The 16,190-nt window shown below is 41.7% G+C and overlaps 1 protein-coding gene across 1 annotated transcript in view; it reads right to left on the reverse strand.

Annotated features, from left to right (window-relative positions):
- csmd2 (CUB and Sushi multiple domains 2) overlaps positions 1-16,190 on the reverse strand; it is a 229,725-nt gene that overhangs the window by 147,007 nt on the left and 66,528 nt on the right. Inside the window, exons 4-5 of the mRNA XM_037092394.1 lie at positions 10,183-10,377; positions 5,462-5,669 (exon numbers count right to left, since the gene is read on the reverse strand). Coding sequence (XP_036948289.1) covers positions 5,462-5,669; positions 10,183-10,377 — 403 coding nt within the window. The remainder of the gene's footprint in view (positions 1-5,461; positions 5,670-10,182; positions 10,378-16,190) is intronic.

Genomic DNA, 16,190 nt, shown 5'->3' on the forward strand with positions numbered 1-16,190 from the left:
AGCCGATGTTTGTCTCCATATGAGCTTTATCTATTGTATAGTTTAGAGAAGTGTAGTTGCGGGTTTCAGATATGCACATCATCCCCGATGCAACATACATGCAAAGTAAGTGAAATACACGACAGTAACCAGTGTTTGTGAATGCTCAAATCAAAAGCAAATCTTCTGACATACATTACACAAATACCTTTGACTCAAACTCTGGAATCAGGAAAACTTTACTTAACTCAGCATGTCATTCATTAGTTTACTTTTGGTTTCCATTATATGAATGTGGATTTTATGATGAGAGCACCACTTAGAGTAAATGACTTTAGAATGTAAAATGAAAGACCATAGACTTTCATTAGACAATCAGACCAAACTATCCACTCAGATGCTTTATGACACCCACAGAGCTGGGAGAGAGAGAGAGAGAGAGAGACAGAGAGAGACAGAGAGAGACAGAGAGAGAGAGAGTGAAAAACGCCAGAGTCAGACCATCCTCTACGTGACCAGACTGGTGATGCTGCGGTGAATTACCGGTAAAGCTCCAGATCGAAATGTCTCCTTTACTCCACCAGTCTGTGTTGTGAGAAACAGGCCACAGCAGAAATGTATTCCAAATGTACACAAAGAATATACACCCACTTCACCATTACATAGTATCATTTAAAAACACATCTATGCAAAGTGCCCCTCTATACACTGCCAATACTCTGCATTCACTGGCTGAAAATATCTGCCTTAGTGCCCAAACGTACAATAAATAATGCCTTTTAGCAGGGGACTATTGGGAGCGCAGGTGGGCAACCACCTATTCTTGTGCTGGCAGGCAAACAATGGTCACAGGAAATGTTGCACAATCACTCACTTCCATACACACTCTCACCAAGACCGTTTTACTACAGGAAGTACTTAAAAGAAAGCGCATGTGGCAGCCAATTGCTTGTCATAATCAATGCTGCAGTGGAGTCTGAGGGGGAGAGTATGAGACAAGTGTGTCACTCCCTTGAAGAATAGCAGCCGGTATGCACACAAACACACTGAGAATAAGCGTAAATGTGGTGCACATCCAAATGGTTGTATGCATATGTATACACCATTGCAAAAAAATCTGCCAAAAGATCATCTGAGATGAATTACAACAGAATCCATGCAGCAGTAAACTTAAATCTCATGAGCTCCGACATGAAAAACTTTTTACCGATCTCTTTGAAAACACAAAAAACAAAAGTTGAGGCATTTATCTTCACAAAAATGAAACACACTCCTATTGCTGTAAGTCCCATCGGAAACTAGAAAAAACAGCCCCTGGATTTAAAAAGCTGTTCCGAAGACCATTCACTCACTCTCAGGTGAGTCAACCTAACAGCCAATCAATATATACCCAGTGTTCTGTACTCTCCTCCAACAATTCTTTATCTCTCTCTGTCTCACTTGCGCACACACAGACGTGATCCCTCCACGGGTTGGGACATGATGACACATATCAGCACTGAAGAGATAATCTATATGCTAGCTAAATGTCAGTGTGTCAAGTCCATAGGGCAGAGGGTTAAAAGAGAGAGGGGAAAGGAAGGGAGGTTACCCAGAGGGATTAAGACTCAGTGGGCTCTCAGATCTCCTAACAGGAAGAAATATGTTGCATTTACCCAGGGAGCTTTGTGGTGTCAGAAATGGATGCAGGGAAAAAACAGAAGAAGAAGAACAGATAACTCTCATGAGAAATGGAGTTTTGCAAAAGTTACTAGAACGGAAAATTAAGACGTGTTTTACTTTCTGTAAAACACTGACCTGTGATGCAGCAGTTTTTTTTTCGTTTTTTGTTTTTTTTTCAATTACTGAGGAAGCAATGCAAATACTAATAGTGCTTTTATTATACTATTTACAGTATCAAAGGTGGTAAGATTGTTGCCTTCAACATCTCAAGGGAGCACTACGGGTAGATGAAAATGTATCACAGTGCTCTGCAAAACAATTGAGCGCCAAAGAAAATTACAAGTCAAATAGCTGTGAGTTCCACTTAGTAGCGAGCGGGCGAATGAGCATCTGGCAATTGGTGAGCGTCAGGCGTTATTTACATTGCCTCAAAGTGGATGGTGATGGGGAGGAAAATCAATGTGGATGCAAACAGTGTAATGGCAGAGTAATGTGTTCCCCTGGGCAAGCAATGCAGAAGCAGTCCTGTCAGGGTAAAACCGAGTGGAGGCAGAATTCACTTGCCGTTTTTACCAGCCCTTCCCACTGCCACATTCAATCCACATACACATCTCAGTTCCTGAAGTCAGTCTTCAAGGCTGTCTTCTCCCGCTGCCTCTCGGAATGCTAACTCTGCAGAGCCGCCAATCAAAGCGCCGGATGGTACGGTAAACAAGAACGTAAGTGAGCAAGATTAGACTCGCATATGCAAAGGGGTGATGTTCTCGATGGTGATTGATGGTGTTTATTCTGGTTCATTCTCTTTATCACAAAACACACACACCGACACACATACACAACAAGACAACAGGGAGCATGCAAACTTGACCTGCTTTCATTTGAGCTGTTGTGGATCGATCAGGGAAGCATGGGTGACCGTGATCCCTGGCCTCTCTTCTCCTATTGGACCACTCAACCTGTCCATCAGGTATCAATCTATACTGCTCCTAGAGCACCCCACAGTTTAAATTAAGTATCCAGTGAGCTGGATGGAAGCCAACACTGTACAGACTCTATAGCCGTGAAATCGTAAAAAGCACACTTTCAATTCAATTCTTGCCATATGATCAGGCCACAAGTTTATATCATTATTCATGCCTTCTGTATGACCCTCAGAAGCAAATTATGAACAATTACTCATGAGAACTGAGAGAATAAACAAGGAAGCAGGTATGAATTAAGTGCCTTTTCTGACAGGGATTATAGCTGCAATGATTATTCTATTGATTGATAAACCGATCAAAGGAAAATTAAGAGGCAACCAAAATGACTGATTAATCATTGTTAAGCATTTCTAAATTTAAAAAAGACAAATATTTGCTGGTTTCAGTTTGTTTGCTGGGATCTGCAGCTTTTGTTTGTCATGAATGTAAATGAAGAGATTCTACTTACTGACAAAATAAATAATTTGAAGGTTTAAGTTTGGACTCTTTAAAAATGTGATTAGGATTTTTCTCATTGCCTTGACATTTCAGAGACTAAATGGTAAAACTATTAATTGTTAAAATAATCAGCAGAATAATTGATAATGAAAAGAATTTGCAGCTCTAACAGAAAGTAATGCCTTCTTCCATATAAAAAAAAGATTGCAAGCCCTATTAAGTTATTAGCAAACTTGAGAAAGAGAAACAGCACTTAACCATAACCTATCCCTGCACAAGCCAGTGTGATTAAATTGAAGACTAGTCCAATTATATAGTTAAAGTAACAGAAAGAGCACAATCATCAAGCTCTACTGAACAGACCGCTCACTAAGCAATTCACTAAGAGGAAGTGTGCTTTTGGTCAGCGCCATCATAGAACTCCACCTGACCCCTCTAATTGCCCACCAGCAGGGAAGTCATAATCCCTTAACCCATCTATAAAGTTCCTTGCGTCCACGTCCATTTTCTGCCCTCCACTTCTCTCCTCTGGTATTAGCTGATTCTTACTGTTTGACCCTGTAACTCTCTCCTTCTGTCCCTGGTCCTCCCTGCACACGCTAAAATTATAGATACCCCTAAGGGATAGAGTTAATTCATTGAGAAGGGATTGATAACTTTTTTTAAGTTTTGAGAAAACAGGCAACTCTTTTGAAGTAAACAATATGTGGATAAAGCCCAAGCCAGCATGACTAGAAAAAAAATTAAACAATAGAAGCAAGCCAGCATGTCTGCACCGTGTCCTCTGTCCCCTGTGCTTCCTTTTCCTTGCAATGTGCATGATCAACTGTGACTTTCACTCTGCATAGTTGCCAATAGCCCTTCTCCTTCTTTTCATCATTTTCTTCCCACAGTTTTCCTTTGCTCTTAAAGACAGTGCAGCCATGCCGCAGGTGCACCACCATAGGTGCCCCCGGCAACAATCACCACAAAGATGACAGACTCAGACTAGAGATTTCAACACCCCACAAGACAACAGAGAGCAAATCAAAGTCTGAGACATGAAGCTGATGACTTAGTAAAAAATTGCAAAAGAAGCACAGTCAGGCTGCCATCTATGGGAGTCTGGGAAGCGATCAACTCTCAGCTGACCAAGTAGAGATTCAAAGAGACTTTAATATTAGGCTACAAGGCACAATTCTCAGTTTTAAAACTGCTCACAGTCAATCAAGTTCTTCTCAGGAAGTGTTTTCACTTAACTACTGAGTGAATGAGTGAAAGTGACACATGTTTCCAGAGGCCATCTCACTCTAAGATGACTTCTCATATATTCTTTCTGAATCTGGCTCCTCTATCAACATTTCCTCATCACTCTGTCTTTACTCTAGTGTATCTCCATGTTTCGAGTGTTTGATAGCTAAACCACTGCTACCCCCTTGTCCCATCCTACCAACTGCCTGTGGCTGTAACTTCAAAGACTCCTGTGTCTTCTTGTGTTCATCAGAACCTCCCATCACCTACATGATCCTGACACCGAACCTGCATTTTTATATTTAATTTAAGATAAAGAAAGTGTGGTGGATGATCCTGGTGTATAACAGGTGCATCCATCTACCTGTTTTACACTCACGTATACGTCTCATGCTAACATTAGCCGTGTGAGTGAGGGAGGGACAAAGTGGCAGAGAGAGCGTGGAAGAGTACATCTGTTTGTACAAGTTCTTAGAGTGCCAGCACAAATATATGGAAGTCTGGCAGAAAGTGTGAATACGTATGTGCACATGTCCATTTGTGTCCATATGGGCTCTACTGTGTGTCTGCTTGTGTGTGTGTTTGTGTGCGTGTGTGTATGTGAGGGTAAAACAACACTATACGGCTGGCGGTGGTAATCGAGCTCACTAATTACTTCCTGAGCTGAGAGAGTTGTCAGAGAGAGGAGGAGCTGCCACAGATGGTGAGAGACCCACACTGACACCAGGATATCCTACCTCTTCATCATTAGAGCTGAGCATGTGTGTTTGTGTGAGACCGTGTAATTGAGAGAATGAGTAAGAGTGTGTGACCAAGATTGAGTGTTCAAATCACTCTTTAAAACCACATTCCCTTGCAGGAAAACTATGCTATAGCTATGAAATATTATCCCTGTATTATCATTTCCTTTTACTACAAGTAGCACTCAATGCTTGATAACCCTAATGGTTGAATTGATTCCTGTTACTCTGCTGTTCAGACATCTCAGACAGCTATGGTTCAGACACAGTTCCAATGGACCAGCTCAACACAAACCAACTTCCAGCCAGACTTTAACCAGCTCATTCCTCCATCTGCAAAAGTGCCTGTGGGCAGGTGGTGCAGCAGTAGACTTTATGTCCATTGCTCAGCTCACTCTCCAGATAAGACGCTGCAGGCTGACTACTCACCACTGTGAAGAGCCGTCAGTGCCGCTGACCTCCAGCAGGTCATAGTCATCCTCCAGCTGAAAGTCAGAGAAAACCAGGGCAATGGTGTCTCCTGGCTCGGCCAGCACGGTCCAGGTGCAGTCAGCGTTGTTGTTGTACTCAGCAGGGTAATTGGGAGTGGTGATCACCCCACTCTGGCCCCGCAGTGTTCCACCACACCCATCATCTGCTGCAGGGAGCACAGGACAGAGACAGTTGTGTTGGTCAAAGAGGGAAATATAAACAAAGATAAACACTGATAATTGAAAATGTACAGACAAACTGGAACGGTAGGAAAGGCGAGGTAGTAGAAGGTAATAAACATAGACTGCAGCCTAACTGCAGATAAAGGTCAGGTTTGAGCCTTAAGCATTGCAAATTCTAACTGGCTATTGTTAGCTTATTCAGTACCATAGTGGCCAAAACATGAGACAGCACTGACCATATACACACTCTTTTTATTCAAGGTGACTCTCATACTCACACACTGTCCTGTCAAGCACTCAGTTACAGGACTACAGAGAGATTTTCTGGGACAGATCGTTTAGACTTCTTTTTACTTCGACTCACCAGCTTCTGAAACGCCATTGTTAGACTTGACCATGGTGTCCATCACTAGTCTTGTTTTCTCACCACCGACTCATGGCAGACTCTTTTGGTTTATTTAAGAGTCCATCATTATTTTATTTTTTTAACACCCCAAAAAGACTCTTATGCACTACAGGAAGCAGAATTAATTTTTATGCTTGCAAATCAGGCCAATTAATTTCTCTTTAAGAGACATTTGGAAAGAACGATATGTTGTTGAATCAAACCTCACTATGTCTGATCCATATCTGTGACTAACTCCAGTGCAAACAGTACATAAAGTACCTACAAATATGAAACCAATAACTGTGGTTACAAAAGACTCATAATAAAGCAATCTCTTAAAGTAATACAAGAGCAAGACCTCCCTCATTTCTTCTAAAGTTGTATAAAGACAAATATTCACAGTAACAAAAAATATTATATAAAATTCCTGAATTTTGAGACAAAAACAGACTGGCTGTACGTTATACAGGCATCACTTAAATGCATAAAATGTCAAATAAGAGTGACCTAATTGGTCAGATACAGATTAAGCTCAGTTAGTATCGAGCTGCCAAAGCGCTTCGGGAACATATCGGGATGACAGAGATACTGATGACCAATAAAAGTGATGAAGTGTATGTAATGATTCAGCAAGAAAAGTCTTCCGAACTATGTCATATAGGCTTAACTCTGGGGTAACTTTGAGGAGAGGACTGCCAGAAACCTTGTCTGCTATTTAGCATTTTTAATATTTTATATTATTTTCTCTGGCCACAAATTATCATTTTGCCACAAGCCAAAGTGCAGATTTTCTAATTCAGGAGCATGAAAATGTGCAACGAGTTACAGCATATTTCTCCTTTGTCTGCAATTTTCGCCATAGGCCAGAGAGACACCAGTCACAGGATTTCAAAATGCCCTTCAGTGATTTTACAGTTGGAAGGGAGCTGGGTAGAGTGCGTGATGCAACCTAATGCAACATAGGGGGCCAAGTGATTAAATTCTGATTAATTCAGATTTGTGTTAATCAAAGCATCCCTTCCCTCCTCAAGACTGCTTTAAGGAGACCATTAAATAACAAAGGACGCATCTAATGTGTTGCCAGGATAATTCCCCTGCCCATCTTCTGATATGTTCATTACAGCTTTGAACATGATCATGTGATCTCTCAACTGCAATTCCTGTGTGGAATTTGAGGAAACACAGACTTTGAAACAAGGTGTGTGTATTTTGCTACAGTATGGACTGGTGAACAGAGGGAACACATCAAAAGAAGTTTTGAATGACACTTCCATGATATTATCATTTGTGATTATTATGTGTGTCAATGTGTGCACCTCTGTGTCACAGCGGTGTGGGATTCATTAGCGGACGGCTGGCTCAATGTGTGTGGTGTTTCAAACGGGGGAGGAGGAACTCAGAGGCACCAGGCCCTGTCTATCATCCATCCTACCTGTCACCACGGCAACCCCCCTGAGGGAGGGCAAGGGAGTGTACGGACGAGCGGAAACTTGTGAGGTGTGAACTTGAATAGGAGGGAAACCACAACAGAAGGGCAAGAAGAAGGGGATGAAGAGGATGACAGGTGACAAGCGAGGATAGGAGAGAGAGAGAAATGTGCAGAGGGAGGGTGGACAATGAGGAAAGCAAGAGATGGCGAGAGGGGTGACAGGTGATTGTTGCTGTGGGAGTGACAGGAAGTAGAAGGCAGACAGAAGAAAGGATGAGGAGGTGCATTGATATTCCACACAGAGCAGTTTCTTCACACTTGAGGGGAAGTCTCTGACTCCAAACTCTCCCCTTCACCTTGACTCTCTATGTTGCTCTCTCCATTTTGTGGTTGGCACCTGTGGATGTGGGCGCCTGTGGATGCGAGCGCTGAAAATGGCCTTACCACAGATGGGATGAAAACAAAATGTTATTCTATTCTATTCTTTCCTCAGTCAATAGTCGATTTCAGAATGCTTCCTATGTTGACATATTTCCAGGCTGTTACTTGGTAAGCCATGGTTGTCAATAAGTGTAAAGAGCTGCTTCGATTCCTTGTGAGTGTCATGGTGACCAAGAAAAAGGAAAGCATGGGCAATGCATGAAAGAATTGGAAATATTAATGTTTAACATGGAAAGACCCAATTCCCAAAACTTTGTGATGGTGTGTCAAATGTAAATAAAACAGCAACTCTGAACTGTGTTTGCCAACAGTGGTTTTACAAACTCTTCTAGAACCTGTTTCAGGAAGTGGTGAACCATACTTGAATGACTGAGCCTTTTCGAGGATGCTGCTTTTACCACCGCATCTTGATACCATCAGCTGTTACCAATCAACCTGTTCAACTGTGAAATTTTCCAAACTGATGTTTTTGGAGGATGTTGTTGCTCCTGTCCCAACTGGTTTGAAATGTCTTGCTGGCATCAAATTGAGAATGAGCATGTTTTTACAAAAAGCTGTTGATCAGGTTGATCAGGTGAAACAGTAAACATAATGTGACACAACAGCAATCAAAATCAGAAGGTTTTTGTAATCACAAGAATAAAGCATGCACCCATACCAGAGATAAAAAAAAAAAAAGTGTGTGCTTATGTGATGCTTTAGGTATAAGCAGTAACATTCAGAACTTGTCAGCAGTAAGCCTTACTGGAAAGATATGCAGCACTGAACATGGGAGGTATAATTCTAAAAGAGCAGAGAAAAGAGTGATGGTATGGACTGTGAGCAGATTGGGGTTAGGAGAGTCTAACAGAAACCGAAAAAATGAGTGATGCTAAATCCCATGCAAGTATATTCATGAGGTTATAGCTAAGAGAAGAAATTGATGAGCATTAAGACAGGAGATGTAAAACATTATCTGTGCCATCAGTAGCTGGCTATCATCTATGGCCCAACAGTGCTGGCACATTTGCCTGCTCCTGAGTCCAGAATGGTAACTGTGCCAAAAAGTTCTCCCCCTCTCCCCAAGTACAGTGTGAGCTCTGCTCTTACACATACTGCATGGACTCTATATTTGGAGCGACATTAACAACACTTATGCATCATGAAGGCTCACTCAGGTGCGCATGTTGACTTTTATGTGGCAAACAAGAGGCATAAATAAATCACAGGCAAAATTGACAGTTTCTAAAACTTGTTGGTGTGTAATTTGTGCTGAAAAGGTGGCATAATCACATCCTTTACTGCCTTAGCATTTTTTTTCTTTTTCAGTAAGGAGCCTGGGTGGGCATGGAGGAGGAAAATGAAAGTGTTTTGGGTCTGAACAGCAAATTGTTAGTGAATCATAGAGAAATGACAGAAAAGGGAGATGACAGAGTTGTTGACTGTTTCTTGTAAGTGTAAGACATTGCAAAGAACAGATTAGGGAAAAAAACAATCATTTTGTGATTATAGATGTGAAGTACATGCATGTGCACGTGTCTGTATGTGACTGAATGGGTGGGGATTGTGTTGGCGCACGGTGCCCAGCCATGTGTGCTCCTATGTGGGCTTCCTGACTCCCGGCCTGGTTGCAGATGGCACAGTGTCTCAGCGCTCCGCTCAGCAGGAACACTGACACAAGCCATTGGCCACATGGACACATGGGCACAGGAAATGGACATACACATACAGACTCTTATGTGTATGACATGTACATGTATTTCAGTTAAAAATAAGGATTAACTTTTAGTTTTTACAAAGTAAAATCCTGCAAAAATAGTTACAATAGCACCACATTTGCCCAACGTGAACTATTCTAAAGAACTGTGTCATGTTGGGTCAGACAACGCACACTGGCAGGTGTCGCTGCCGCAGGGGTGCTTGCTAACTGTGAGGGAAGGACAACTGGCACAAGCACCTGACTGGGAGCATGAACACATGTGGTCCTGTCATGGTAAATAAGATAGCAATATAACCAGAGAAAACCTTGACAGGTCATGTGGAGGCATGTGTAATCCGTTCAAAAACAAGCTCAAATGTTATCATCTACAATATCATGATTTTAAAGGGTTTTACAGAGTCAGTGGGTACGATATCATGTCAACTTTCATATTTCAGTTGTGAAAGTTGCATTTATAAACAATAGAAGGACTACCTGGGTGCATGTTTTTTAGCCACTAGCAATCAGTTGTTGGTACCCAGAACTGTCCCTCCTACATACCTCTGCAGTAGGGAAGGGGAAAATCCCAGGCAGCAGTGCCCGCTGAGGTGGCAAGACAGGACAGGGTGGTATGACCCTCCAGCACATAGCCTGGGCTGCAGCTGTAGCGGATTTTGTCCCCGATGTTGAACGTGGACCCTTGCTGGTGGCCATTGAGTAGCTGTCCAGGATTACCACAAGTGTAGCTGGGCAGTGCTGGAGAGAGTGGGGGAGAACCGACCGTTAATGAGGCAGTTTGTGGTAAAGTCTGCATCATGTTAGTTGTGACAAGAGCCAGAAAATAAGGAAGAAGTACAGAAAGAGTCTGCTGACATATAGTGACATGCTCGCACACATAAAAACAAACACTGCCATCTGCTCATGACAACATATCCAACCCAAGCAATGACTTTCTTCAAAAATATACTATTAAATTCCTTTCCTGGCCATGCAGAGACAGTTCAGGATTGTTGCTGGTAAAGGCCACAAACCAGAAGAGGCTTTTGAGACAATTATAGTCAGTAGAGGTACCGTGATAGACACTGTCTATCCGCTTATTTTTTTTCTTTCTCCCTTAAGTGCTTCATTGCCGTCACTTATAGATGCCATGTTGACCATAACAGCTTGTCAAAGCATGTACTCGCATGCAAATAAGAGAGCCCAGTATTGACAGACCCTTGTCTAATTGTGTGTCATTATGCAAAACAAGTTCAACGGAAGTTCAGCCAATCTCTTGATCCTGAACCTCTTGCTTCAGTCTTGCAGAAAAAAATATGCTGTGTGGTAGTGTCTGTTCCCCTCGGTGATGTACAGTACAAGCATTAAGCCCACTGTACATTGAACGCAATGGTTTTTAGATGTGTAATAGGTACAAGTTGTTGATATTGTTGCATTTCTAACAATTAAAGTTCACAGTATAAATAAAACTGGAACAAAAATGCTTTCCACTAGAACGCACTCTTGTCATCCAGCATACAGACCCAGTCCTAGTCCCACACTCCCACACAGTGAGGGAGCTGGCCAGTGCATGTGCTGGACTTTGGATGAAACTCAGTCTCACCACAGGGGCTGGGCTCAACTCCGGAGAGGACAGAATGGCTCATATACAGCAGCACAGCTTGCTGGCCCCTCAACACCACACTCAATGAACTCTTGCTTTATCGGATGTCTCCAGCTTCACGATGCATTACAAACAATAGTAAAATTTCAAAGACAAGCAGCTTATTTTTGCTGTGCAGTGAAATGTTTACCCTAAAAACCAGCCGAATGGACAATTAGCGAAATATATATATATATATATATATATATATATATATATATATATATATATATATATATATATATATATATATATATATATATATATATATATATATTTATATTTATTTTTTTTTCTTTTGTGTTTGTTCTTTAAGTTATATGATGATATGTGAAGATGATTGGAATTGTCTCTTTTCCAAGTTTTTGTTTTCATGTCACACACCACAAAATGCTGTAACACAGAGTTAATCTAAAGTTCAAAAAAGGCATTTGGTTTTGTTTTTATCTTTCCCACTTTCTCGCCCAGTAAGCTGAAACATCCTTACAGCAAGGTCTAACAAGGACAGATCAATCATTTTACCCAGCAGTGCATTCTGCAGAGCTTGAGCTGTGGAATTAACTGGCTGGTAAACAAATAGACTGCAAACAGTTTGTGTCCAGTCTGCTTATCAAACAACAAACATGACCTCTAAGTGCTTGATTTTGAATATGTGTATGTGTGTGTATTCCTCACAAAGGTTACCTTAGCTGTGAAGCAGAAAGAGCGTAGGCTGTCAGTGGCACTGTCTCTGACTGTCTGTGGTCATATTCGGGGTCTTTGCAGATAGCACAAATGTCCAAAACAAAAGGCAATTTACTGCTGTCTCACCAATACACATTCAGTCCCCCTCTTTGGTAAAGGCATTCTCGACTGACAAAATAAAAACTGGCAAAAATAAGAAATGTCCGACAAAGTTTGCATCATCCAGTATCTATAGTGTGTTATTCAAAAATGAGACTGCAATTTACAATATTCAAATGTGGGTTTGTCTACAAAGGGATTTCAGGGGTAATAGACTTTTGTTAATTATCACCACAAAAAAAAAGCTACATTAATCTATTTCTTCAATTAAACTGCTTTTTTTGGATAAAGGTATCCAGTGCTAGCTTGTTGGATCATTTCCAACTTAAAACTATACAAATGCAAAGTAGCAATAACCTAAAATTTAAATATCAGCAACATGTGAATATTCCCCTTCTTTTCTGAGGATGCTTTTAAAGGGTAAAATCAGCAATGTATCACGTAGGGCAGAAGACTGCAGCTGCATGACATACTTGTAGCTACATCCTAATCATTGATTTCACAGTACAGTAGGTGTTTTCCATCATGTGGTGAAGGTAAAGCACCTGCTCAGAAATCTATGACCATTCCACAATGACCCAGCACTGATTTGCGTTTAACAGTAACTGGTTAGTATTTGGAGAGTTTACCTCTGGCTTAATCCTGTACTCTGCTGACAGTCTGACCTGTCACGTTCAGGCTCCACTGTGCCATAGCCTTAACTGTGACCAGTCAAGGCCTTATTATTACAGCTTTCCCTCCATCACTGCTAGATTAGCATATACGCAAGGAATCAGTCAGATTAGCATATTAGCCACTGTGACTGAGGCATCAGTGCTGCAGCATGGAGGCAGGGGGCCCTGGTGGCATGCAGGCAACTGCTTCACTCCTGTGGCTGTGACCATGTAAGGCTGGATCAGCACAGCTGGAGTTAGAATCTGAGCAACATTTTGGAGATTGATGGGGAGGAGAGTCAGCTGGATAAAATCAAAGGATGGAAGGATGAGTTTAGATATGGAGGTGGATACATTTCTCACGACAAACATTTTGACTTGTTAAACACAGGTATAACTAACAACATTAACACTGGTTGCACTCCCTTTTGGTGAGCCAGTGCCAGGCCCATCATATTGTACATGCTGGCTTCCTGGCGTGGATTACTGGCATGCCTGAATGGAACGGAGCCATCATTAATATTATTAGTGACACCTGCGCTTTTCCTGCTAGGACAAGTCAAAATGTCCACTGTGAGAACAGCCTATTCTTGGGGTGGAAATAAACTGAAGAAGATGACAGATCCTGTGTGCAAGGTGTATGGAAGGCTGTGAGAATGACAGGAAAAAGGTGTGTGTGTGTGTGTGTGTGTGTGTGTGTGTGTGTGCGCGCGCGCGCCCGCACGCGCACACGCATGTGCGCATGTTTGAGAAAAAGCAAGAGAGAGAGAGAAGCAGAGAGAAAGGAACAGAGATGAACAGGATGACTGATTTCATTGCATTACAACTGATTGAGGGCACAGCACTGTCAGAGTAGAGATGTGCAAGTGTGGGCATACATGAGCTTTATATATATGTGTGTGTGTGTGTGCATGTGTGTGTGTGAGAGAGAGAGCGTGCATGTAAGTGATTTTCTCATCACACTCTCCAGTTCAGGTTATTAGTTTGGGCAGTAAATTAAGTCTAAAAGTGCCATTACTGGTGCAATCCCCAGAACAGGGTGATGCCTGGAGCACTGAAGAGGCTTTTTTTTTTTTTTTTTTTTTGAAATCTAACTTCCCTGAGAATCTAAATTTGCTTTATCCCACAATGTGACTGTATCCATCACCAATAAACATCACAGGTAAAAAACACTGACAGTAGTCTAAGGCATAGTGCACTCATAATGCATGATATACCTAAAAATGATCTTTTTTTTCTTTGTCAGTGACATTTATTTTCCTTCAAAACTGATTTGATAGTGGCAGAATTTTGTGGCAGACAAAAATACCAATCATTCAGAGGTAATGTCACTTTTTACGTGTAATAAAGCAGGAGATCCCTACTGAGTATCTATGAAGCTAAAATCAGGAAACCAAAGCAGCAGTGTATAAAAAAAAAGTCTTTTTGCACTGTGTACTTTAAACTCATTTATCACAATCTCATCCATTTACCCCTGCAGGCTAAACCCTAAACAGGGAGAGAGTATGAACAACGGAGGTGGAGAGGAAGACAAAAAAAGAAAAACAAACACACACCAAGGAGCTTGAGAGAAATAATGAGAAAACAATTTAAAATATTTTCGAGGCGACTTCACATTACTCTCCATTAATTCCCTTTCCTGCACACGCCTTCACACATCTGAATTACTTCACAAATTATTTTACAAGCTTTGCAGCCTTTATTGGAAACCTTAGCTGCACTGAGTGGTTACTGTATGAAGACAGAGGGATGCGTTCATCTAGGGGGGTCTGGCTTCTGTCATCACGTGGACTATTGCATCCCAACCCCCCATGCTCAAACCCACAGCAGCAGCCCTTGGGTGTTTGTCTGGCAGGTCCATAAGTCACCAGGATGGGGGACTGTGACACGGCCCGTCCCTGGGGCCCGAATGCTTTAAGCACTTCCACTGCTGAAACGGCAAAGGATGTTCCTCGTCCATCAATGCATCCCTCTCCACTGGCTAACAGTAGATACCCAAGCACATGCACGCTGAGAGCCAGGAGCCCCGTCATCCATCACATCATCTGCTTGCATTCCTCCCCTTTTCTCTTCATACCCTCTCGTTGCTGGTGACTAGGACAAAGGACAGTGGAGAAGGAGATGGGATGAAGCCCGGCTGCTGTGGGATGACCTTTAACCCTACTATGACTGATGCTCTCTCTTCCTGGGAGTCTTCAAGCCTGTTCCCCAATTTGTCATCCTCTCGCAGGCAAAGGGGCACAGGTATATACCTGTGCATACTGTAATACCCATTTGTCAGAAAATGGTTCTTAAAAAAGCTTATGCTAGAAAAAAAGGAGATCATGAATTTCTTAGCACACTGTAGTAAGTGGCTTCGTCCACGGAATGTTTCTATTTTTAATAGATGAATTGAGCTGCTGCGCATTGTTAGATGGTGAGAAGGCAGAAAGATTAAAAAAAAAGTAGAAATTGGTTTATTGTGTCTCAAATCTGGAAGGCTCTAGTTAAAGGAGGAACCAAGTCCCTGAAGTAACTGAAGAATAATGTGCTGAGGTTAGAGAAAGGGCAAGAAAGAGAAGAATTAAAGACAAAGACAGAGAGTGTGAGATACAGAGAAAAATGTGTGAAGATGACAGTCGGGAAATAAATCTGTCTCAATACAGCTGATCTGACATCAGTCTGCCTGCCACGTATCAAACAGCAGACGATGAGTGATTGACAGTGTAACACAAAAGCAAGAGCATTTACAAGTATTATCGAAGTGTGCACTGGAGGTGCAGTGTATAATGCATGCAAGATCTTTTCCTGACTTTTTTGTCTAACATCACCTAAGATTAGCATTTTCTCTCTTCCAATCTGTATTTTGTCTCGAATGATCTATCTTTAAGTAAGCAAAGCAATTTAATGAATAGCACATCATTTCTGCAAATATAGGTCTCTCATCACATGACGCATTTTGAAATTCTATGAGATTATGGGTGTTGCTAAAGAGAATCTATCTGATGTGACTCAGGCAAAAATGTTAATGGAAGAAACAATGTTTAAAGTTCTATTCACATTACATACAGCCATATCTGTCGACTTCCTTCCTCACTCTCTAACACATCTGAGGTTTCCTCTGGAAGTAAGAGCAATAAGGGACCAACTGAAAGCCACCATAACCTTGGTTAACAATCAAAACAAATAAAAATGCAAAAATGTTACATATCATATCTACGGGGGCAAGTGATGGAATTGTTTGGGGTAGTGATTGAGGCTGTCTCATATTTTAAAGCAAGAAGGATAGAGAGGAAGAGATGGAGATGGAGACAAAGATGCAGATAGACAGATGGTAAGGAACAAACAGTTGCAGGGATGCTGGGAGAAACAGCATTGTCATCAATAGGAAGGAGCTACATTCTGCAGCACCTTGCTCTTAATTAGTTTCAAGCAAAAGGAAGTGGAACACCAAAAGACTAGATGTCCCTTCGGTGACACTCGTATTGGTGGAGTAAAACAGTCCATCCCACTTC

The sequence above is a fragment of the Acanthopagrus latus genome, chromosome 3, assembly GCF_904848185.1.
Source record: "Acanthopagrus latus isolate v.2019 chromosome 3, fAcaLat1.1, whole genome shotgun sequence".
Classification (NCBI taxonomy): Eukaryota; Metazoa; Chordata; class Actinopteri; order Spariformes; family Sparidae; genus Acanthopagrus; species Acanthopagrus latus.